Source organism: Rhea pennata, chromosome 5 (assembly GCF_028389875.1).
Source record: "Rhea pennata isolate bPtePen1 chromosome 5, bPtePen1.pri, whole genome shotgun sequence".
Lineage (NCBI taxonomy): Eukaryota > Metazoa > Chordata > Aves > Rheiformes > Rheidae > Rhea > Rhea pennata.
The window spans coordinates 861,720-885,510 of record NC_084667.1 but is presented as its reverse complement, the minus strand read 5'-3'; the positions used below and the strand labels follow the sequence as shown (position 1 = coordinate 885,510).

At 43.4% G+C, this 23,791-nt stretch overlaps 1 protein-coding gene across 10 annotated transcripts in view; it reads left to right on the top strand.

The window, feature by feature from the left end:
* Positions 1-1,340: 1,340 nt before the first annotated feature.
* Positions 1,341-23,791, top strand: part of GPATCH2L (G-patch domain containing 2 like) — a 32,743-nt gene continuing 10,292 nt past the window's right edge. For 2 of the 10 annotated variants that reach the window (XM_062576662.1, XM_062576667.1), the window contains exons 1-8: positions 1,341-1,378; positions 2,340-3,010; positions 8,738-8,799; positions 12,064-12,240; positions 12,809-12,888; positions 14,942-15,009; positions 15,889-15,943; positions 17,730-17,815. In XM_062576662.1, the coding sequence (XP_062432646.1) occupies positions 2,352-3,010; positions 8,738-8,799; positions 12,064-12,240; positions 12,809-12,888; positions 14,942-15,009; positions 15,889-15,943; positions 17,730-17,815 (1,187 nt within the window). In that variant the 5' untranslated portion in view covers positions 1,341-1,378; positions 2,340-2,351. Of the gene's footprint in view, positions 1,379-2,339; positions 3,011-8,737; positions 8,800-12,063; positions 12,241-12,808; positions 12,889-14,941; positions 15,010-15,796; positions 15,837-15,888; positions 15,944-17,729; positions 17,816-21,407; positions 21,488-23,791 lie in introns of those variants that run through there. The other 8 variants (XM_062576668.1, XM_062576669.1, XM_062576670.1 and 5 more) reach the window with 7 other exon arrangements.

Sequence of the window (23,791 nt, the reverse complement as noted above, 5' to 3'; positions counted from 1 at the left end):
AAATAACAAAACTAGGTTTTGAAATACACAATTAGTAGAAGTGTGAGCAGTGAAATGGAGGAGTGCTGGTGTCTCATTTACTAGTTGCCTACATCTTATAATTAAAATCAAAACAAAAATAATGAAGCAATGAAAGAGTAAGCATATGGCAAGAGCTGGGAACACACAGCTTCTATTAGCAGCTAATGGTCTGTAGAGACATGGTCTGGGACTCCAACAATGGGATGTACCAAAGCACAAATCTTCAGAAAATCAATAAGAAACATCAGGCCTTCAGTAGTGGAGACGTTACTTTCATTCGAGAGCAGGCCAGAGGTCAGATAAGCTAGTCACTGATATTTCCATAAATAAGAACTTCATAAACCAACCTGTGGTGACTGATAATATACCCCCAATAAATCAAGGAATGCTTCAAGATTAGAGACTGAGCCAGGCACTGGGAGGTAGAGGCCCGTTACTGCCTAGCTGCAGAAAAGACTTCACGTACACCGCCACATTTCTGCTGACTTCTGAAGGCCAGGCCAGGACACAGAGCAGTCACTGACACGAATACTGAAACAAGGATTTGCTCCTCATTTAGGGAAAGCCACGGCCGTGGTTCCCGCGCTACCAGAACCACGCTGCTGGACCGCTCCGCGCTCGGGGCACGCGTGGCGGGGCGGCGGCGGGCCCAGCCTCGCCCGCCTCCTCCGCCCCTCGGACGGGCCGTTCTGTGACCGCACAGCGAACCGGGCCAGGGAACTGATCTGGCTGACACGGACCAAGGTTCTTCTTGCTTTTTGTTCTCTTCCAGCTCCCCGGGCTGCTCTTCACCCTGCAGCTGGAGAAGGTCAAGGCTGGCACCGGCTGCAGGAGCGGCGGGTAACTGCGGCAGAGGGCCGCCCAAACGTGCCCGCACCACCTCCGCTGCGGGGCGGCCGGGCCGGCCGCAGGCCCCGCCGCCCCGGGCCGCCGCAGGCCCCGCCGCCCCCGGGCCGGCCGCAGGCCCCGCCGCCCCGGGCCGCCGCAGGCCCCGCCGCGGAGCAGCGCGGGGTCCGCTCGCCGCAGGGCTCTGCGCTCCTCGGAGGGAGCCGCGCGGCACGTTCAGGAGCGGCCGCGCCAGGAGCCGCGGGGGACGAGGCGCCGCCGTGAGCTGCGGCCGCTGCTCAGCACGAGAGAGCCCGCGAGGCCCGGGCCGGGCCGGGCCGAGCGCTCCCCGCCGGCGGCCCCGCCCCGCCCCGCCCCGCCCGCCGCGGCCTCCCCCCGGCCCCGCCCCGCCCGCCGCGGCCTCCCCCCGGCCCCGCCCCGTCCCCGCGGGCGCGGGCGCGGCGGAAGTGGCGCGCGAGGCCGGAAGTGCCGCCGTGAGGCGCTGGCGGAGCGGCGGGGCGGCCGCCGGCCGGTGAGCGGGCTCGGGCGGGCCGGGCCGGGCCAGACCGGACCGGACCGGGCTGGGCGGCCCCGGCCCGTCCCGGCCCGTCCCGGCGGCCCCGCGGAGGGCGACGGGCTGGGCGCGGCGCGGCGCGGGGCCGCCGCACTTGCTTGCGGCCGTGTGAGCGGCGCCGCGGCGGCGGCGGTGCCCGCGGCCGGGCCGGGCCGCGGGGCGCGTTGCAGGCCGGGCGGCAGCGGCGGCGCGGAGGGAGCGGGGGGAGAGCGCGGCGCCGAGCCCGGTGTCCGTTGCCGAGCGCCCCCGGGCCCGAGGGCCAGCCGGGGCTGCCGCGGGGCGGGGGCCCGGGGCGCTTGGGGGCGGGAGGCGCGGGGCGGCGGCTCGTGCGGCCTCCCGCGGCGGCGGGGCCGCTCTCCGGCCCGCAGGTTTGGGGCTGGTCCGGCGTCCTTTGAGGCACTGGTCTGAGGCGCGCAGGTCTCCAGCATCTTGTTTTGCGGCTGAGTTCACACCGCCCCGCAGACTACCTGCTTTACTGCCCCCTTTGCTCTCAGTTTTACTGCCTCTGAAAGTCTTCAGTCTGTTTGCTGAGCGGCAAAGTTCTCCGTGCCTTGTAACTACTGTAATCAGATCTCAGAGCAAACTACTGGTAGGCTCTCGTACTCCTTAAGATGTGCAGTAGAACGTGTTTCAAAGCAAAAAATGCAAACTTAAGGGCTTTTCAAGCACAGAGCACTTGGGCCAAGTGCTCCAGGGGCGTCACCTCTGCTGCCGTGTTAGAAGGGGGTTTTAACCCCAGTTAAAGGAAGGAGTGAGCAGTAGTCCAAGAAACAGCTGTTGTCCCGCTTTATTTCTCCTAGGCCACTCCAAAGTGAGTGTGTACTATGATAATGTTACAAAGGCTATAGCGTACTGCGATCTAGTGATGTGTTGGTAGTGGCATTTATGTCTGGTGCTAATTTTTTGTTCTCACTTTTAGTAGACATTGCTAATGGATGAGTTGGTGCATGACTTGGCGTCGGCCTTAGAGCAGACTTCAGAACAAAACAAGCTGGATGAGCTATGGGAAGAAATGGCCCTAAGCCCGCGGCAGCAGCGGCGTCAGCTTCGCAAGAGACGGGGTCGTAAGCGACGTTCGGACTTCACACATCAGGCAGAGCATGCTTGCTGCTACAGCGAGGCCTCGGAGTCAAGTTTGGATGAAGCAATGAAGGATTGCCGTGAGGTGCTGACAGCCAATTTCAGTGACTCTGATGACATGGCAGTGGTCAAACGACACCCAGCTCTCAGTGCCACTCTGAGGAGCAAGCAGCACTCATGGCACGAGTCGGACTCCTTCACAGAGAACGCGCCAGGTCGACCGCTTCGGCGCCGCCGGAAGGTGAAACGCGTGACATCAGAAGTGGCTGCCAGTCTCCAGCAAAAGCTTAGGGTGTCAGAGTGGAACTGTGAGAGGGGCTGCAGGTTCAAGTCAGCCAAGAAACAGCGTCTTTCACGCTGGAAGGAGAACGCCCCTTGGACAACATCCAGTCGTGGCCTTTGTGAACCTGGAGAGAACAGACCCTTCCTCAGCAAAGTGGGAAGGAAAGAGCGGATGGAGTGTGAAGCTGGTGAACAGAAACAGGGCTCAGATGAAAATATGTCTGAATGGTGAGATCTCACTTCTTTCCCTATACTCTAGTCAGAGGGCTGCCTTGCTTGTAGCTGCTTGCAGTCCTGTGCCTTATGTCTAGAAGTTCTTACCAAAATTATTCAGTGCCCTATTCTTTTTGAACAGGGGAAATTTCTCAGCTCCTTCTAAACTGTAGATTTTTTTTCAAGCAGTCTTTCCTGTTAGTGCAATACTGGTGACCCAAAACATACATTTTTCAAGAACTGGCAAGCTGACCTGTTTCTGGCTCCTGTTACACAAGCAGCCCTCTGAAAAGTCTATGGCCCTGCTGCTACAAAGTGACATGCTTCTGGCCTGAGCTTTGGCAAATAAATCTGTAGTTGTGTTGTGTGATCAATGTGAACTGATCTCAGTTTCTTGTTTTCAGAGTTTACTATTAATAGTAATAGAAAACAGTCAGATCCCGCATCATGACCACTAGCCCTCTCTGCAGGTACTGAATGAACCTCAATCAAAACATTTTGTTTGCAGTTCTGAATCTCTGCTCTGCATCTGGAATAAGGGCTAGCTGAATCTGCAGGGCTAGCTATAGAGAGGTTGTAGTGAGAGGATAAAGAAGTTGGGAGAAATTGAATTAACACTTATACTCTAAGTCTGCACACGCAGTGGCATCTTGCATGTCTTTGTATCCAGGTGTTGATGAATTTGTGGCAGGATCTCATACAAGAGATGAAAACTGGAAATGCAAATGTCATTGTCTGAATTCATTTGCATGTCACTCTTGGGAAGTTTCTCCCTTCAGTGTGATCTTTATCCTTTCTATAGTAGGTTTGGGGCTATAAAACCACTTCTGTAAGAAGAGATTTTTTCAGATTAGGAAAGAAACAACTGCTGAGGGGCAAATGGAAGAGATTTCTTAATGAGTGGCATACATAGAGTGAATAGGAATGTTCTGTGAATAGTTACTGTAATTAGTTGTTATGTAAAAAAGTAGGAGATATTCAGGAAACATTAAAACATGGAGTATTTTTTTTCCCATAAAACACAGATTTTGGAGCTCTGTAATGGGGCATTTTTGCAAGACAAAAATGTGTATGCATCCAAAAGAAGAATGAGGAAGATAGATTTAATGGAGACTGTTAAGCATTACGGACCAAATAGAAGATCTGGCTCAGGAAGTCCTTAAACTGCTGACTGCTAGAAGCCGGAGAAATATACTGAGAAAATTGTCAATCTATATTTGTCTTGTTCTTATATTCTTTTCCTCAAGCATCCACTAAAATAGCCACTATAAGAAAAAGGACGGTGGATTTGACAAGTGTAACTATTTGATCCAGTGTAATTGCTCATATGTTAGGGTTCATTTAAGTGTCCTGGCTGTCTAGCTACTGCAATTTGTCAGAGTGGACAAGTGATACTTGGTTATTGAGGGCTTTGTGGATAATAGCTTAAAGTGCGAATTTCTCAAAGCTATTTTCTGAGAGACTATGAAAAGCACAGGTGTAATACGTCCTTTCTGCCCTGATCCAGGGCACCACTGTTGCATTTTTACTTAGTCAGCATGATTCGTATAAAACTTAGTGTGGAATTAGCTAAAACATAGCTTGAGGTAGGCGTTTTCAAGAGAGTAGTGGATGCCTTTTTTGCCCTGAAATGGTAAAAGTACTTTTATCTTTTCAATATTGTTTGCTGGTAGTCCAGGAAAGAAAATGTGCTTTGTAGCTCCTGAAGGTTGCACAACATAGTGATGGACTGAGATAGAACCTTACTTGATGTGGCAGTGATCGACACTCTTCCTTGAGTATTTTTTTCACCAGTCAGACTCTGTTCCATCATGTCAAACTTGAACTTAAACAAGCAGGTTTTGATCCAGCCTTTATTTGTGTCAACCTTTGAAAGAGTAAGCACACAGCTTTGGCCGGTTACTTGAGGACCATGTTGGGAGATTGCTTTGTTCTGTCTCAGTTGTCACTTGCTCTCAAACTAATTATTGTGCAAGTGTCTGCATCAAATGTCATTTACCATCTGCTGCCAAATCCTTGGGATTCTCTTTGGAAATCCAGAGATTAGAATATTTGACCTCTCCAGCACCACATGTGTATTCTGTGGTATGACTCACTAGGGAGGATCCAAGCGATTTAGCTCAGTTGGTTAGAGCGTGGTGCTGCTAATGCCGAGGTTGTGAGTTCAGTCCCCGTATGGGCTGTGCTGAGGGTTGGACTAGATGATTGATCTCCAGAGGTCCCTTCCAACCTTACCGTTCTATGATTCTATGATCCAAGTTGGAGAGAGAAATACATACAGCACTCCTCACTGCAGACTTGCTCAGAGCACTTTGCTGCTAACAGCAGAATGAGACCAGCTATGCTTATCTCGCTTTCGCTCTGCTGTAGCTGTTTTTTCTGGTAAAATGAGAGAAGTGCTTTGCACAGATGTACAACGGGCGTATCCTGAGGAAGGGAGAAGAAAATTGGATACTTAGCAGAAAGAATGGCAGAGGTGTCATCACAAGTTGATGGGAAGGAAGGTAACTGATAAAGCTTGTGGGGCTTGGAAGCAGTCCATAGTTGATCTAGTGATTTACAAAGTACTTTGCTACTGAATTGGTTTTAGTGCTGTTCATGCCTCTGGTGATGGGGAGCATCAAAGAACTAATCTGTTTTTAGGCAAACTAAGTTATGTATCATTCAAAACTGATATTTTCACATTCTTTTTCCTGCCCTTCACTGACATTTTTTTGTCCTTGTTATGTCGGCAATAATCTCTGTAAATGCTAAAATATTCAGTATTTTCTCTACTTTCTAGAAGCCTCCTTATCCTACATCTGATCAAAAGCCTACTGTATTCAGTGGATAAACTCTGTTCATTGAAAAAGGTTAGGACATTGGTCCTTAAAGAGGGAGTAGTTCTGATAGATTGCTTGTGGGGCCATGCCCAGTCCTTTCCTGGAGAAGGATGTGCTGCAGTATTGTGATTCAAAGTACATGTGAAATAGAGTATTTGGAATAGTTTGCCAAACATGAAAAGAATGAACACAAAGTAAGAGAAAGAAAGATGTGCAAGAATGTGATGAGGGAATAGTGATGGATCTATATGGGGATAATGACCTGACTCAAAACCTGATATATAAGTAATTATGGAAACAACAGAGGAAACAAGTGGTCTTAATTTAAGCAACCATCTGAATATTTGTGCATGGGTGACAATTAATTGGTAAGACTGTTAGAAGTAACATGCCCTTTTGTTCTTGACAGGGGACAATTTTAAGACAAATTATAAATTGTGATAGAGCCCTAAAGTTCCCTGTCATGCTGATCTAATTTGGGTGCTCTCGGTATGATCTGAGTTTAGCTTGCGAACAGAACAAACCGTAGCCCAAGAGTTGTCTGAAAAATCACGTTGGATGATATGTTTACTAATGGTAGATGTGCAGTTTGTCTAACCTATGTCAGGTTACATAATTCTTAACTTGACCCTTTCAAACTGGACATTGTGCTGACCCACCAATGCTGTGGTGGCTTCCCTGGCTTGATGTTGATGTAATCTGGCCTGGCAATGTAGACTATGCCCATCCTGAGTGTGTGGTACAAATTCTTTACCCTTTGGAAGGGAGCTGTTTCAGTGGCAACCTGTAGTGGCGATCAAGAGCCAGGCTAAACTGATGTATTGAGGCCGGTCTCTCAGGAAAGAAAAAATTCCCCTCCCCTGGAAGGCAAGTGACAAAGACAGAGTGTTTGGCTTCCCCTCCTTCTTCAGCCTAGCCTGACCTTCTGCAGCCCCTTGGTGCCTCTTGTTTTCTTATTTTTATAGAAAATCAATACCCCTCCTGACACGAACAATAGCTCAGGAGAAGGAATAAATGGGAGAAACCTGAGATCTCTGTCCATCACCTCTCACTTTAACTCCCCCAAACTATTTAATTATAAGCGTGCTTTGCTCCAGGTGTTCACGACAGTGAAATTGCTAAATGAGGACCATTTTAACCAAAGATTGGGTGATCAATAACACTCTATAGCAGTAGCTTGTCGGATCAATAGCATTCATTATTTCATGGTTAAGGTAAGTAGCCTCCTTTGCAAGCGGAGGTCATTAATCAGTGCTTACTGGACCTGCAGAAAGGCCTGTGTAGGAGTCTAGTTTGTGTTCAGCCCTGAAATGTAAAGAGGGTGGTGAAAAGGGTGAGATCCATGAAAGTTCGTTTCAGTAGGGCACTGACAATGATGTGTATCTATAAGGAGCTGAAGAGCTTTCAGGATGCTTACAACAGGATGCTTAGAATACTGTTAATGTGATCTGGAATCTTGACCTAATGCTTTTTCCTTTCTCAGGCACCTTTCCTCTGAGGATGCCAAAACCCTTATGAAGCAGTCACTCAATCCTTGCATCTGCTGCTTGTGAGGACTATTAATCCAGGCTTTCAAAAGGGAAAACAGACACGCTAAGAGATTTGCCCAGGGTCATACAGTGAGTTGGTAGGAGAGCTAGGAATGAAACAAATGACTCATGGTTCTCAGTCCTTGGCCTCAATTGTTGTGCTGTGTGTGTGGGAGGGTGAATGGATGACCAAACTTTGTAATGGATTGATTTGGAATTGGATGTTAACTTACAGACTGAAATGTGGAAGTGATGTACAGACTCTTCATCTTTTAAGTTTTGGTGTATTTTCTAAAAACAATAACATGCCCACAAAATGTGGGTTTATTATGTGCCTGCAGTTCTTCGGGGTGACGCTTCTTGCAGTTCCCCCGTTCTCCTGCCCTGTGTATCCGAGGGGTTTGCTGTGGATAGTGGTGTCTGGTATGGCCCACTTTCTGTCAGGGAGAGGGACCCAGAGATACTTTTTAACAGCATGCACTGGTCAGATGGTAATTCTAGTGCTGAGTTATAGCTGATATTCGCATCTCCTGTAAGACCCCAGTGCTAAGGAAGTGGACAGTAAGTAGTTTCCATTTGTTCTGCTATCTCTCAGCTAAATCAGAGGAAATACTGTCTGAATTGTCCAAGGATTGATTTCGTGTCAGCATTAAAGCCATCAGATGCTTGGGACTGACTTGAGCATGTACTTCTGCTGCATAAATTCGTCCAGTTTTACAGTCAATTAACAGTTTTCTACACATTAATTCCTAGTTTAATTCCTTGGTTCAAGAACTAAGTCTCCTGTAGCAGCTGCAGCAAATTCAAAGTGATGATAACTGGTGGTTGCATTCAGCAGCAGCAAGTCATGCTGTGCCAAGGTATTTAGCTGAAAAACTATGAACGTGCAAGTCCCCTTTTTTCTCTAAAGAAGAGAAGAGAATCTAGGCACTGAAGGGGGATATATGTACCTGCATAACATTTTTGAGAAAAGGGGATCTGAAGTAGAAAACTTCAGAGGGTTTTCTCTTAAACGTCTTGTTAAGTGACCCAAGAACAGACTTTTTAACTGCACTTCAGTTGTCTAGTGAGTGTTCCAGACAGTGTCATAGTTTGATTACTCTAGTACCTGAGGCAAATGCTATTGTGGTAATTACTTTTTGAAAGCTTAAAACTAGACTAGATACAGTGTTTTACTCTCTTTCAAAAAATGCAGCGTTGCTGGGATTTAACAGAAAGCTATTGTGTTCCATCCTAAAACGAGCCACGTATTTGAAATGCAGTGTACACAATATCTGTGAGATACTTAAAGCATTTGGGGCTGAAAGAGGCTAGTAAAATGTAAGAAAGTGTTTTTGTTGTTTATCTATTGCAATTGTAACCATGCGGGATTTTGTTTGTTTTTGTTCCAGTGAAACCAGCAGTGTATGCAGCAGCGATACTGGCCTTTTTACCAATGATGAGGGCCGCCAAGGTAAGGACTGTCCTGTGTTTTTTTTTTTTTTTTTTTTTTTCTAATGTGTTTCTGGAGAATTTCTCTTGTTCCCTATACATACAAAGAAGGATCTAAGTTTGAAGGGGGGTGAGAGAGGAAAGCCAAGGGCTGAGCCACTTGACAGCTGTAAGTTAAGAAGATGAGCTGAGGATTACAAAGATATGATTTTGATAGAGGTGCACTTTTCCTGCTGAAATACTCTGTCAGATCTATAACATTCAATACAAGAAACTATTATAGCAAGGCATAAAAATACAGTAAGAGTTTTAGAGCTCTGCACAATGAAAGCACAGATTTTATGATCCATTGCTGTAGGTTTTTAAACTGTTCCCTACATGCCATTAATACCCTCAATCTGTTAGTTCTTTTCTCTGTGGGCAGGAAGAGACAACTTTAAAGAAAGCACTGTTAATGTTAACAAGTAGCCTGAGAAACTTTGCTAAGAAGTCAACAGTAATATGTGCTAGGTTCTATTTTTAAAAATACGTTACGGTTAATGTGTGTTAGTTGACTCCAGTATCTTCAATGTATATTGTAGTAATTGTTTCTCAAGGTTTTTGAGTGTGAAGTGTATGCTTTTATGGTATGGTTTTATTTATCGGTGACAGTACAGTGTAGTGTATGGGGGATAGGACAGAAGTAGGTGCAAAAGCAGTTGTAGCAGGCACATAGGTATTCAATACTATTATATATGGAGCAGGTAGAAGGTGACTCTGGAGACCTGTAATTCCATGCAGCTTGTACCAGTGTTCACTCTGCTTCTGTCACATTTCACAAGCTAAGATTTGGATGAGATCTCCCCTGGGAATATGAGAGTGCTAAAGGAAGTAGTATGAGTAATTCAGTAGGAAATGCTGCTTCCCCTACCTTGTTACTGACCCAAGTACTTGCAAGAGAATACAGTACTAACAAATATGCTTATACCTTTTCAGATGATGTGTTAGGCTGTAGGGCTGATACATTGTGATTGTTAAGTGGCTGTAATACTTTCCCCAAGAGCAGGAATTTCAAAGATCAGCTTTGTCCTTTGTTTGCTGACAAAGTATTTCTAGTATCTTTCAAAAATATCAAAAAATTGAAATCTTTTTGCTGATGACTGTTTGGGGGGGGCTGCGAGTAGTGTGCACTTAAATATCTGATGATGAAACAGGGTGGTGATTGATGTATTGAATTTTTACTTCATCACCTGAGATGAGATTGCTGCAGACCTGACTGGTATCACTATATACTTGTCTTGATTTCACACTTCTTTTTTTTTTTTTTTTTTTTTTTTTGACATTAACTTTTGGCTGCTACCAGAAGTAGTATTTTGAGTACATAAGAGACTGTAGAATATATTGACTCAAACGATAATCCAATTACGACCATTCCTGTCTAGAGAAGGGAAGAAGAGGTTTGACATCGCAGTCAACAGGCCTGTGTCTGTTCAAAGAGTTAACATTATAATAGCTTGCTGGACAAGATATTTTAGCTCACTTTTATGTTAAAAAGAGTTGATGAGATCTTTGAAAATCAAATGTTACTGCATTTTTAGGTTAAAATAGGAACATCTGCCTTTGCTTTTTTTAGACAATTTCCAATCATAAAAAAGAACATAGCAAACAACAGCTCTTCACTTTGGAGAGATGGGCAGAACACAAAACAGTTTTTTCATCCTAGATCACAATACAATCCCGAACTGAATAGTGGGAAATTTAGGTTTTCAGTATACTTAAGTTGGGGATGGTTTTTCTTCTTTTTTTTAGGGTATACAATGTAATATCTGTGATGTGAATTAAATGGGTTGTCTTTGCAATTCCATCTACCAGTGTGTTTCAGTGAGTGTGTTTCAACCTCATGATCCTAGGTTATAATTTGAATGTAATTTTTTTTTGTAAAATGAATTGGGGCATCTCAAGGTGAAAGGAGCTGTAGTATCAGTACATGATCCTGATTCTTGGTGTTTGTTTCATGAAACTTGTGTTTGGATATGTGTGACTGCAACATGTTCTTAGATCCAAAATCATAGGAATATTTTTACACAAGCTATAAATACTTAGACATGACTTAGTTTTAATTTAACGCAAGGTGGGTAGGATTCTCTGTATTTTAAAATGTATTTATCACAAGCAGTAAGATCAGCTGACATATCACAGAAATAAAAGGCAGTATCAAAGCTTTGGAATGAAACACTCTGGTTGTCCAGCCTGTTGCTGGTTGGAGTTGTTTTTGGATTGAGGTTATGGCTGAGCTGCTTTTTCTGTTAAGCATAAAATTGCATTGCCCTTACTGGAATGAGATATTTTGGTATTTTGGATTGCAGGTATAATGGAGTTCAGACAGGGATAATGTAAGTTGAGGAAGGAGAGTAAGTGGGGGGGTGCTTGAACTGAAACTTAATGGTAGGCAAATGAGTATTCCAGAAGTCAGATGGGACAGTAATTTTTAAGGCAAGATGAAATAGCTTGCAGGTACTTGGGACTGTTTTTCAGCTCAGATACTGAAGTGCTAAATGTTTCAGAATCTGCTTGCTTGATCATGCCCTTGGGGGGTTTCTGCCCAGGCAGCATAAAATCTGTCTGATGCAGCTCGGTATTAGGCTGCAGCTGTATTGATAATAATGGCTTTGCTTTATGGAGCCTTTGGTGGCGATTTCTGTTGCTGCTGCCCTAGCCTTGCAGGAGATCTGTAGTTTTGATAGATTCTAAAGAATTTTAATTGAGCGAGACTCACACTCTGAGTGACCATTTCTATTACTCACTTTTCCTGTAAGCCGCTGTATTTTGAGATTAGGGATCTTTCTCATCAGTGAGTGCGTTCCTCCTCCTTACTTCATGAGCCTGGTCTTCCCCTGTTGTGAAGTCTCTCCTGTGGTGGCCTATAACTGCCAAATAACTGGGCTCTACCTCTGTCGTGGTAATTATTTCAGAGAAAGACTCGTACATTAGACATCACACAGCATCAAACTAAGGTTGATGAGATGCAGCCATAGCAGTGATAAAGCTGCCCTAGGCAGGTCTATAAAGAGGACTTTGTTCTGTAGGGAAATTCTGTAGACTGATGAGTTGGTTAGTTTAAAGCATTTAGTGAAGCCCCATAGTTACTGCAGATCAGTGAAACAGAATACATATACAAGGGTCTTTAGGAAGGATTTCAGCTCTCAGCTGTTGTTCCACATCCAAAAAATGCCTACCTATGGTACTTTTTGGGACAGTCTTAGGGCGTATTGGATTTCTTGTGGATAATTCCATCCTATTTCTTTAGGAGATGATGAGCAGAGTGATTGGTTTTATGAAGGAGAATGTGTCCCAGGATTCACTGTCCCCGGCTTTCTCCCCAAGTGGGGAGCTGATCATCGATCTGAAGTGGAGCGGATTGACTCAGGCCTGGAAAAGCTCTCAGACTCCACGTTCCTTTTGCCCTCGCGGCCGGCTCAGAGAGGTGAGGTCCGTAAGGAAGGCAGCGTATCTGTGAATTGTGATACGACACCAAGAGCAGGTATCGTTCATAGATGCTGCAGCTTAAACTGATGTTAGTAGTCTGTTGTTTGTTTTTTAATGATCCTTCTCCATGCATTATGTCCCATCTTCGCAGTGGAAGGGTTTGGATATTTGGCATTTACCCAGCATTGTGTATGTAGGGTTGAGAAACTTTATTTGCTGTTTGTCTGTAGAGCGACAAACTCCTGGTTCAAAATAGTTACACTAGTGGGGAGGATACTGAAATACTCATTATTCCTCACATCAGCTGCCCTTTTTCTTGAGTCTTTTTTGCTTTTTTTAAAAAATAGGTTTTTATTTTTTTGTGAGTAAATTGAATGAATAAATTATCTACTTCTTGAAGATTGATGCAGGGGATCTAATTAGAGCAAAAAACTATATAAGGCATGGCTATGTACAAAATTTGGTCTCAATCTCACGCTTTATTCACTGAACCAACTATCTTTCTTGGATGTTTTGTCAATAAGAATCCTCATGTATTCATTGCTCTTGGTTATTTTTCTTTTCAGGGTTTCATGCTCGTCTCAATCGCCTACCAGGAGCTGCTGCCCGTTGTCTCCGGAAAGGTCGAAGGAGGCTTGTTGGCAAGGTACTCCCTTTTGCAAGATAATAAGTTTGTATTTGCAATGCTGATCAATCCTGAAGTACTGTTCTAAGTAAACTAGCAAGTGAATTGTTTTCTGCAGAAAATGGGCCCTGTATGTTTTTGTTTCATATGCTATCTGCTTTGGTTAACTGCTTTGCCTGGAGTTGATTCAGTGACAAAGTGGACCTTAAGGAACATTTTGAATGGCAAAGGCAGTTGATCAGTGCTAGAAGCAGTATGGAAGGAGGTGTGAGGATGAATGGTAGGGAACATTCTACCTAGAGGTTCTTGGTACTAATACAGGGGAAAGTGATGATGGCAGACTTGTGTGTCCTTATAATCTGAGACTACAAGGCCTGAGAGGTGACTCAAAGGTGAACGAAGGTCAAATTTTACGTGCATACAAATTTTACCAGATAGCAGTGTGGTATGAATGGCATAGAGGAAAGTGGCTTTGGCAGCTGCACTTTTAGTGACAGAAGTATTTGAGGCAAAGAGAAAACAAAATGTTAATCCTGTTTCTATTTGGAGATTTGGCAGAAGCCAGCGTAAACAGGGAGGGGAACACCTGGTCAAGTCTGGATGTTGGAGTGCTGTTGTCCACCGTGAAAGATCTTTCTGAGAAGGAAGGTGTTGGCTGTGTTGGATTTTATTTTAATTGGGATGTGCTCTTGATGTTCATTTATATTCTGAACTGGCTGGTTCTGGAGAGTCTTGTTAGAGAGGATGTAAGAGGAGGCTGGTGGCTAGAGGAATACACTTTCCTTCTTCTATTCAGTCACGCTTGAAAGCTCCTTATTTGCCCCTTCTTCCTTCCACTCACCTTGCTTAGTTGTAAGCAGTTTTTAAAATATGAATCCTCAGCTGGCAAGAGATCAGCTTTGTGTATGGTTCCTCAGGCCACGTGCAAGTGACTGGGCCTCTTGGCAGCACCTCTAATGATCCAAATGAGAAGGATAATATTTACTTGTTTAATTCATCTTCATCACCTTAAAGGGATCTTTGTCATTTGCAGCGGAGGTCACTGCTCCCCCTTCCCCATCTCTCTCTAAATTGTAATCATAAATAATGAGTTTCATTCAGAGCTCCCCGCCAGCAAGCTGCTAATTACCAAAAGTACGGCTTGTAATTTACACAGTAATAAACCGTAAATTTAAACATTACGGCACTTTAAGTTAATAATTTTCCTGCTGTAACAAATAGCCCATTTTTCACCCCTGCTGCTACTACCTCCCCCAAACTTTGTATGTGTTTTGCCTGTGTAACCTGGAACAAGCTATGAAGAATCTTACCTGTAAAAGCCTTTTATCCTCATGTTCAGACACACACTGCAAAGTAAATTTCTTTCTTGAACATAGTTGCTATACAGATACGAACACCTGGTGCCTCATGTTGTGTAAGTATGTGTACACCAGCATCAAGCACATGCAGGGCAGCATCTTGCAGAGAGAAATGTGCTCGCAGAGCAAATCCTTTCTCCTGGGATATACTTTTTTTTTTTAAGCTGCTAGAGATACGCTGCTACATTGTTGCTTTCAGAAAGCTCAAGCTCCATGCTTACTCTCTTAGTTACATTCATCTGTGCTTGATGTATCTCCTTCTCTTTCTCTGGAGAGACTGGCTTCAGTTTGTGAGGAAAAGCTAAAGATTTTTGTTGGTGAGATAATGTGATGTCCCAACTCTCAGCCTGTTTCTGGCCCAGCTGGCCCCAGCAAAATGTGGATAAGCACTCCTCTGCCTTTTTCTGTGTTCTTAACTGCACCCTTGTGCTGCATACCTCGTACAGAGCTAGTCCTTGATGCACCCCTTTGCAAGGGAATATAGTCACTAAAATGACAGAAAACTAGCCCAGCAAATAAAATGGAATATTTTTCTGCCATTCTTATTAGTTAAATCAGCTCACTTGAGGTTCTAAAATGAGAAGGCAGATACAAGTTTAGCTGAGAGTGGGAAGGGAAGAATAGGGGAGCAAGTTCTCTTCTAACTGGCAGCAGCAAGCTGTTATGTCTGCTTACTGCATGAGAATCTGCAACTTTTTACTTTTTTTGTGTTTCAGGAGACCTCCGTGAGCACTCTGGGCACTGAGAGGTTAGGCCATATTGTTAGTGACCCTCGCCAGAAACAGTAAGGCACTTACCAGTTGTGGTGTAGCACTTTGGGAGTGGTGGAAGAACTATGGGGTCCTCTTCCTTTCTGGGACTGAAGGGAACAACAAGCTTTATATTAAATTAAGAATGCAGTGACCTGCTGAATAGAACACAGCCCTTTACTGATGGTTTCTCCATTTTCTTATTTGCATTTACTGACTTTCCCCAATTTTAAGGCTGCTGCAGTGTGTGGCCACTTCTCAAAAGCTCTTCTGTTTCCAGTTGTCTTTGTTTTCTCCTCCCTTATCATGTACCTTCAAACAATAACTGTCTCTCTCCTACACAGTCATGAGAAGAGCTCTTTATGTCAGTTGTTTAAAAAACTTGCGTGGAGACACACTACAGGCATGCACCCTAATAGCAGAAATTATACTGACAAGACAGCTGCGAAATTGCCTTCTCTGTCATTGATATTCTATGTGTTCTTCCCCAATTTGTGTATTATAATTCTACTCAGAACCATAAATATAGCATCTGTCCCTTGGGTCCTCTAATGCTATTCTTATTGGGCTATGGGTAGGTAAGGGGGCTCCGCTTGCCCCCTTCCACAGCCTTCACCAGTTGTTGGCATCCACATTTCTTCCCTGAATCTGAATTTGTTGTTTTTAGTATGAGTTTGAGTCCTGTTGGTGCTTAATCTCTCTCCTTCTCCCTCCATTTTTGTTCTTCCCTTCTCCTTCTCTCCTTACCCCCAACTCTTTTCTCTTGTTCCTTTCTTCCTTGGTTTTGCTCCCACCTGTCTTTTCAACTCTGCCTTCTTCCAGTTTTTGGTTACCATCCATGGGGAAGAGAGATCGCAACCAGGTAAGCTGACTCTGCTCTACCTTTTTTATTTTCTTGGTTTCCTTCTCTCTAGAAAGAACAAAGTGCCAGCCTCTGATTTCCCCCACACTGTGGCCTGTGCACATGAGGTAAGGCAGCCTTGTCCCTTCTCGTTTTGGTAACTGATGTCTTCTGGGCTTTGAACACAACCCGTGTCGCAGGCATTATATTGTCTGTTGGACTGAATAGCCCAAGACCCCCTTTTGTTTATCTGCCTCTTTCAGGCTAGTGCCAACCTTTCTGACAGTGAGTGGAAGAAGTAATCCTCTTGACAGGAGCAGCTTTGACCTCACAAATTTCCATAAGAGTGGGAACTCTTTTCAGATGCTTTGTTTTGCCTTATTTGGCTCAGACTTTTGCCTGATAATCTGATTAACAGAGAAGGGAAAAATTGGTGAGCTGATTGTAATTAAATAGCAACTGTACCAGGAAAACGTAAGAGGTGATAAGCAAGTGAAATAGCTACTCTTTGAACTTACTGAGGCTCTTGCATACGGGCTTTTACCTTACTAGATGATGTCCAGTAGGCCTTACATAGATTCAGTGGCACGAAGCTTTGTCGGTTGAGATAGAGCTCACGTTCTTGATATCAACAAGCAAAAGCATCTTCCAGTTGAATTGTCGTGTTGTAACTGTTTTCAGCCTTGCACACTCACTTGCTTTAAAATGATAAAAATAAATGGTTTTGTTTTTCTCAGATGCACTTGCCTCAGCTACAAAGGGTTGCAGGTGATTCTTCCCTACTATGCAGCTATAGTGCTACTTCACTGACAATAAGCTGACAGTCAGGTTTAAGGAGGAGCTCCCTGATAACAGAAACATTGTGTTGCAAAGTGCCTTGCTTCTCTGTCAAAAAGTTTGAAGGCAAAAGCCTTGTACCAGCTTCTAGATTTGCAGATAGTATTCATGATAAGAGTCCTGCTACAGCTGTCGATTATTCATTTATCCTTTTTAAAATGCACCAGTGAGCTTAGTAATGCAAGAAGAAGTGTTCTGGAGATTGGTGTAGCACCTTGCAAAGTAGATGGAAATGAATTTCCTGGTAGTCGTGTGAATTATAAATAAAGAGGTGATGGTGAATGGAGAGGCATTGCAGGCATCCAAGAGCAACTATGAGTATGAACTTTGTATTTGTGAATTGAGTAAGGGTTGCTGCTTACAATTGTTTGAGTAGATCATTCCGTTTCTGTCCTGATCTTTCAAAAATGTAGAGATGCATCTTCCACAATGAGCTGTCTTATTTAGACTTGATGGCCTCAAAGCTTGTCCAGAATGTGTATTACGAATGATCTGAGATTATCCGGACCAAACACAGTTTTAGAAATTTCTTTTAAGCAGTTTGCAGAGAAAGAACTTGTGAAGAGAGCGGGGAGTGGGAGAAGTGGTGTACAACTGACTCTCTGGGGAAGGAATTGGGAACTCACTGTGGACTGAGCTTGGTGGACCTGAGTCTCCTGGAGATCTTTGATACATGTGACTGTGGGCAATGTTGAGACTGTGGAAATTTCTCTGCTTGCATCATTCGTACTAGTGAATTTTCTCTCTATAATTTGAAGATGGACAAGAAGCTTCTATAAAGGGAAGCAGACTTGCTCATAGCATGCAATAGTAGAACTCTTTGAATATGCTCAACCAGCATTTGTGATAATGTGAGATGAAAGAGGAGTATGCTTATAGGACCGTCTGTTGCGAGAAGACAGTTGAGTATTGCTGTTATGTCCAGTGCTGGCTTTTCATCTGAAGTCAGCCTCACCCCTTGATGTTTTGGAAAGGTCTCTGTATACTGTATGGACACCTATAAGGACTAGACCTGAGCTGTGTATGGAGACTGTTTCTTTTAATGCTTTGCTTAAATAAGTTCTCTTGACTTTCCAGTTCAATCCATTATCTCCTCTGTACTCTCTGGATGTGCTTGCTGATGCTTCACACCGAAGATGCTCACCAGCACGCTGCACTGCCAGGTAATTGTTCCCCTTGCTTTGCTCTGTGGGTGTTGTCTCACTTCCCTCCCGTGGATATCTTCAGTAGTATTATGCAGTTAGTACAGTAGTCAGGCCTGGAAGTTAATGTACTTTTCCCTGGTGAATGCAGGAGGCCTATATTCAAACTTAGCGTAAAACATGCAACTGCAGATAATGTGGCAGTCTCTGAACAGTAAGTACTTACAGTATATGAAACAATGTATGATAGACAGGTAGAACGTACTGTGTTTCAGAAATAAATGTAATCTGTTGTGTGTTGTGTGGTGAGTCACTGCTAGTCTGCTGTGTGATTATAAATGGGCATGGTGGTGTTGCCTGGTATTAGAATCAGAACAAGAGGAGGAGGAAAGTACTGGCAAGCCAGTGTGGGTGAGATGCTGAGGTTTTCGGTGTCCTGGGTGCCTGAAATAGAGATCTGATATGACCTCTAATGGCTTGATATTTCTATGTATTGCTACAGTCGAAATTTAGGTCTGGACTGGGCAAGTGTTGAGATATACTTGAGTCTGCGTAGTTGGGATTAATATGCTATGCGGGTGCCTGCTGCTGACTAATTCTAAATTAAATGCAAGTGTTGGCCTTGGAGGTGACTCCAGCTCTTGGACTGCAGGTGACTATCCAGAGGTAAGGTGCCCTTGAGCTTTAAAGTGGAAAGAGACAGTCTTAGGATATGACTCTGTTTATGTTCTTGTAGAAGGACTTAATCTAAAAGAACCGTCTGGACTTTCAACTTCATGGTTTTCTTTCACTTGTTAATTAGCAAATAGAGCATGAAAAATGTACTAAGGTTGTACATGTCTGAACGAAAGCTTGGCACCTGCCCAGCAAAGCCTCTCCTCCCACTGGCCTCTATGGGAATTCTGTGATGTCGTACCATGACTTCATGCTGTTGTAGCCAGCATGCTGAAACTGGAAAGGGGAAAAAAAATCAGTTCTTAGAAAACCAACTGTATGAGAATAAAAAGAACTCAGAAGTTTGTGTATCAGTATACTGGTTCCTTTCTGTACTTTTGCCCTATTTGGGTATTTCCTCTGCCTAGAAAGCAAGAAAATTGGTGTCTTCATTTGCAGTGAGCGTATCCTTTCTTGTGCCCTGAGTGTTGTGCTGAGAGTGTTCTACAGAAGCTCCAGGTGGCACCAACTATTCCCTATTCGTCCTCCAGAAAGCAGATACAGCCAGCTCCTGCTTAGAGATTCTTACAGGTCAAAATCTTTACTTTTGTGATGATCTGTGAAGGTTTTTTCCAAAGCTACTGATTGTGGCTTAGTTGAAAAAGGGATTTCTGAAACTGGAGTGATCATAATGACTGCTTGGTTTTGCTGCATATGTAGTCTAGTAGCTGGTGGATATACTTGGTTCCTTCTTCTAAGGATGAGCTAGATGATGTCCTGACAAACATAATCCCTTATGAGTTGTTACTGAATGTTATCAGACAAATAGTATGTCCCATCCCAGAGGTGACTGTGTTTTAGAGGCCTATACTCAAAGGTAAGGTAGTTGGTATTACAGTGTGAAAAATGTTCAGGAATCTTTATGGGGGAAAAATATGATGAGAATGAAAATGTTAATGGCCCTGTGTGAGTGGCCAGGATCGAACTCTTTAGTGCAAGGTACTTGCCTTATGTAAAGATGCTGCCAAGGGCAAGGAGGGAAATTTGTTCCTTCACAGAAACATTCTCCTGACAACACTTGTTCTTTAATGCTTCAAGATCCAAGTCCATTAGCAGTCTATTTTCTCATTCCTTGTAGGTGGTTCAGATAATCTCTATAAGCTCTCTTTGCCCCACTTAACATTTTCCTCTCTTTTCTGTGCGTGGAGTCAGCTCCAACATTTTGTGCTTTACTAAGCTTCTAACAGCTTGCATCTCATCCTGGAGAAATTCCGCTCAGAAACTGCTCAGAATGAGGTGGGAAAAGAAGAGCTAATGCCCTGAGAATGATGTGAAATGCGTTAGAGAAGAACCCCTCTTGATGATGTGGACATCCAATTTTAACCTGATGCCTGCTGTGCTGTGCAAAGCTACCTCCCCATGCTTAGTTTCTTGTCCTCTATAATGAATGCTGTTGCAAATGTGTCCAATTAAGTTATCAGGTGGAATGTGTTCTCTAACATGGAAATATTTTCTTTGCCTCTCTGGTAGATTTTGGTCCAGTTCATCCAGTAGTGCAGCGAATGTCTGGTAACCCAGTGCTCCATGTAGACAGAACTGTTGGCCAGAATGCTGAGCACGGAGCCAAGGTGTTCAGGAAAGGCTTTTCAGTGTCAAGGAGAAGGTTCTGTGTGAAGAGTTCCTTGGGAAGTCTTATTTGAAAGGCTGTATAAATTGTACACTACCAAGATTACCTTTTTTGCTTTATGTCTGTGATGAGAAGAGATTTCATTCAAAGTGTCTGCACAGCACTGGGAATTTCACACCCATCATTAGAAGCAGTTTTGTGTGTGTGGTGACTGTTATCATTAGTGGTATAATTTTATTTTGTGAAGCGAGGAGAGTTTCCTGCTTTCTTGCAGTCCTCCCGAGGGACAGCTGGTGTATTAATTTGCTGTATTGCCTCCTGGCTGTTCCCAGGCTGTTTTTTCTCTTCATCATGGAATTTTTAATGGCTCTGCTGCCTCTCGGGAGGCATACAAGGAAGAGAACCTCAGGGATCTTTTTCCTTTTTTCACATGCCTATAATTACTCTCCTTTAAGAGCACAAAGCATTTGCTAATCTTGTCTTGTCTGTTAAAGTTTCTGCTTGACAATGCAGGCTGTTAAAAGCAAGCAAATAGAGACTCGCATGAACAGACCAGGCGATCCTTCTCCTCTTTCCCCTCTGCCCAGTTGTCTCTCTGGTAGAAGGGAATGGTCTGAACAGAATTCCATTTTCTTCTCAAACTCCTTGTATTTAAGAGGATTTTGTAAAAACTCAAGCCAGAGTATTTGATTTAGATTTCGGTAATTTCATGGCTCTGTCGATGGGAAGATGTCATGTAGTGTTGCTTGGTGGAAAGTTATTCCTTTGAGGCAGAGTGAGAATGTCAGAAGTGCCTAGAGCCAATATTCCCTTCAATTTGAGTTTGAATAGAAGGTAGAATAAAATAGGAAGGTAGATGATAAATTGTCCATAATGTCGTTTACTGTTTGTTTAGTGTTGGAAATAGAGTAAGGGGTGAAAAATTCAACTGAATGTTCTTACTGGAGATAATGTGAAAAGTGGACATAAGTTCCTAGTGGGATGGCAAGTAGATTTTGAAGATGGAGGTTTTTTTAAGAATTATATAGGAGAGTCCTCTGAGCTATGCAGCTAGATCCTCAAAGAAAATAATTTGGCATGTACTCTCAATTAATATTAACCCTAAATCTAGTATTTAACATAATTTAGAAGGAAGGTCTCTCATATCTTGCTGGGAACATGGGATAGAAATCTAAAGAGGTGATCAGCTCCTAGGAAACTGCCAGTTGCTTCAAACCGTGGATTTAGTGCTATTAGAATGAAAAGACTTAGATGTCTCTAATTCTAGTTCTAGCTCTAGAAATGTGTACATGTCTAAGTAAATCTTTTTCTTTCTCTTCTCAATCTGTGCAGAGACCCTGACAGTTTGTGCCTCTTACCCAAGTGTGTGAAAGTTTAGGGACTGCCTGCAAATGTCAAGCCTTTCCTGAGGTAGCTGATGGAGTGAACGGGTGTTCAGAATTTCATGCAGTCACACTTGACCAGGACAATATCCAGTTCATTCTACTCAACCTATCCACATGTCTTCATCTTCCTGGAAGCTCTGTATGTAAAACTGTCTTTGCTTTCAACTGTTTTAGCCATCTGTCTCCCCAGTCCTTCTTAAACTCTGTTTAACTGGAGCACCTGCAACTCTTTTTTTTTTTGTTAAAAACTTGGCTGATATTCCAGATGAGGATCTGAATTCTTCCAACAATTCTCTGGAGTGAAAAATAAATTCCTCTTAGCTTCATAATTATCTTTACTTACTTTCTTTTTCTTCCCCTATGAAGTATGTTGCCATCATCAAGTCTATGTATTTAGCAGGCTTGGTAGATACTAGGTCTGTTTTTAGCACAGGTATCATGTGATTCAGTATGAAAATATAGATCAAAATGTATGTGAATGTATCTTCTCTGTTTAGAAGCTTTACTTGGGAAACTAGAAGAAAAGCATATTCACTTGTTTGGCTTTTAGGAATGAAATTGCTACATCATTACAATGCTTATTTGGGGAACAGACTGCTAATGAATGAGGAGGTTCGGATGGGGTTCAGATGATTTAAAAAATGAACTGACCTGTTAGTGATTTTGGAACCTGAAAATGTTCTCTAGAAGCTCTTCAGTGAGGCCTTGCAGGGCAGAATATTTTCTCCTATTCAGAGAAAATATCTGCTATGTGATGTGATAGCAAAAACCACGTGCATGCATGGGAGCTTTGCCTGCAGATTGAATGAGCAACTTGCAGTGATTTACACATGTGATGTGCAGATCAGACTTTGGTGCCCAGCTGCTATATAGTTTCAAAGAGGAGGAGGAATTCTACTCTCGCTATTAATTTTGACCTTTGAAGCTACCATAAACAGCCTCAGGTAACACCTCAGGGTTTAGAAAAAGAACCTTTTATTTGGCCTATGTTTGCTGGGAATACAGCATCACAACAACAACAGCTGGGTTGTGTGCCGCTTCAGTAACAGGATCCTTGTTAGAAGGCTGTCTGTAAACATTCACTTTAACATGAGAATAATAGCACCTCTTTTTTGTATGTTGGTAGATTTGTGGCCACCTCTCACTTTAACTACAAAATCCAAGTGTCCTGCTTGCAAGGATAGGGTTAGAATAAAGATCGTCAGCAGAGAAACTGGATGATGTGAGCTTACAGGGAGGGAGATGCTCCTCTAGGCATGTGATGTATGCTCCTCTGCTTCTTAGAGGACCACAGACTTAAGTGTCACAATTATCTTTGTAGAAGCTTCTCAGAGGCCTCCGAAATGAGAATAAGATGTTTTTTAGCATGGGTTTTGGGAACCTGCATATCATTTTACAATCTAGACTTTGCTTTGTATGCTGTGTAGGTTTCAAGGACCTGGTTATGTTCAGTCAAGTTCTTTCTGAACTGGTGTCTGTCTGTGCTCTGTATTCTGTTTCTCACAGATTATACTGTTTGTCAATGATAAAATCTACAATTTTGTATTCTAATCCTGTGGCAGACGTGAAACAGTGGCAAGCTTCTTTGCCCCTATAGCCCAACATGAGTCTCCTTGAACTGTAGGAGTGAGATAGGAGTCTGGTGTATGCAACTGCAGTCTGTTTAATAACAATTAAAAAAAGCCTAGAATAAATACGTGAAAATGGAGGGACAGGGTGGGAGAGGAAGTATTACTCAAAATCCTTCTGACTTGTTAGAGGACAGCAATGAATCCAAGTTTTATGCCCAGCAAAGACTGCTTTTTCTCCAGTATGAACTGTATGCTGAATCGAGTACCTTAAGTAATATGTTAAGAATGAAAGACAAATCTCTATTTCCTGGGTAATTTCTCAATTTATGAAAAAATCTATAGTTACTTTCTGACAGTGATTTTTTTTTTTATCATATAAACCCATTTTTTTTTTTTTGTGTGTGTGTGTGTGTGTGTAATTTTTCATTCACTAACTTCTGGCAATGAGATGCTGCAATGCTTCCTCTGTGTGAGTTGGATAGATTGCAGCTATCAGAGTAGCTGCACCTCAGATCCTGCTCTGTCTGTCCAAGTGTGTTCTGCTTTTACTCTTCTCAGAGTAGAATTTCAGTCCCCTCCGGACATTACAGTAGATTTTCACGTTAGTCTGTGGTTACCTGGCAGATTCAAGTGTGATTGAGCCTGCAACTTTTCTTTTTTCTTTTATTACCGGTAGCCATAGTCCAAAAATAACTAGACAATTATTTTCAGTCTATTGTTTGTGCAACAATGAAGAAAGCATAGTAACCTAGTAGAAAAG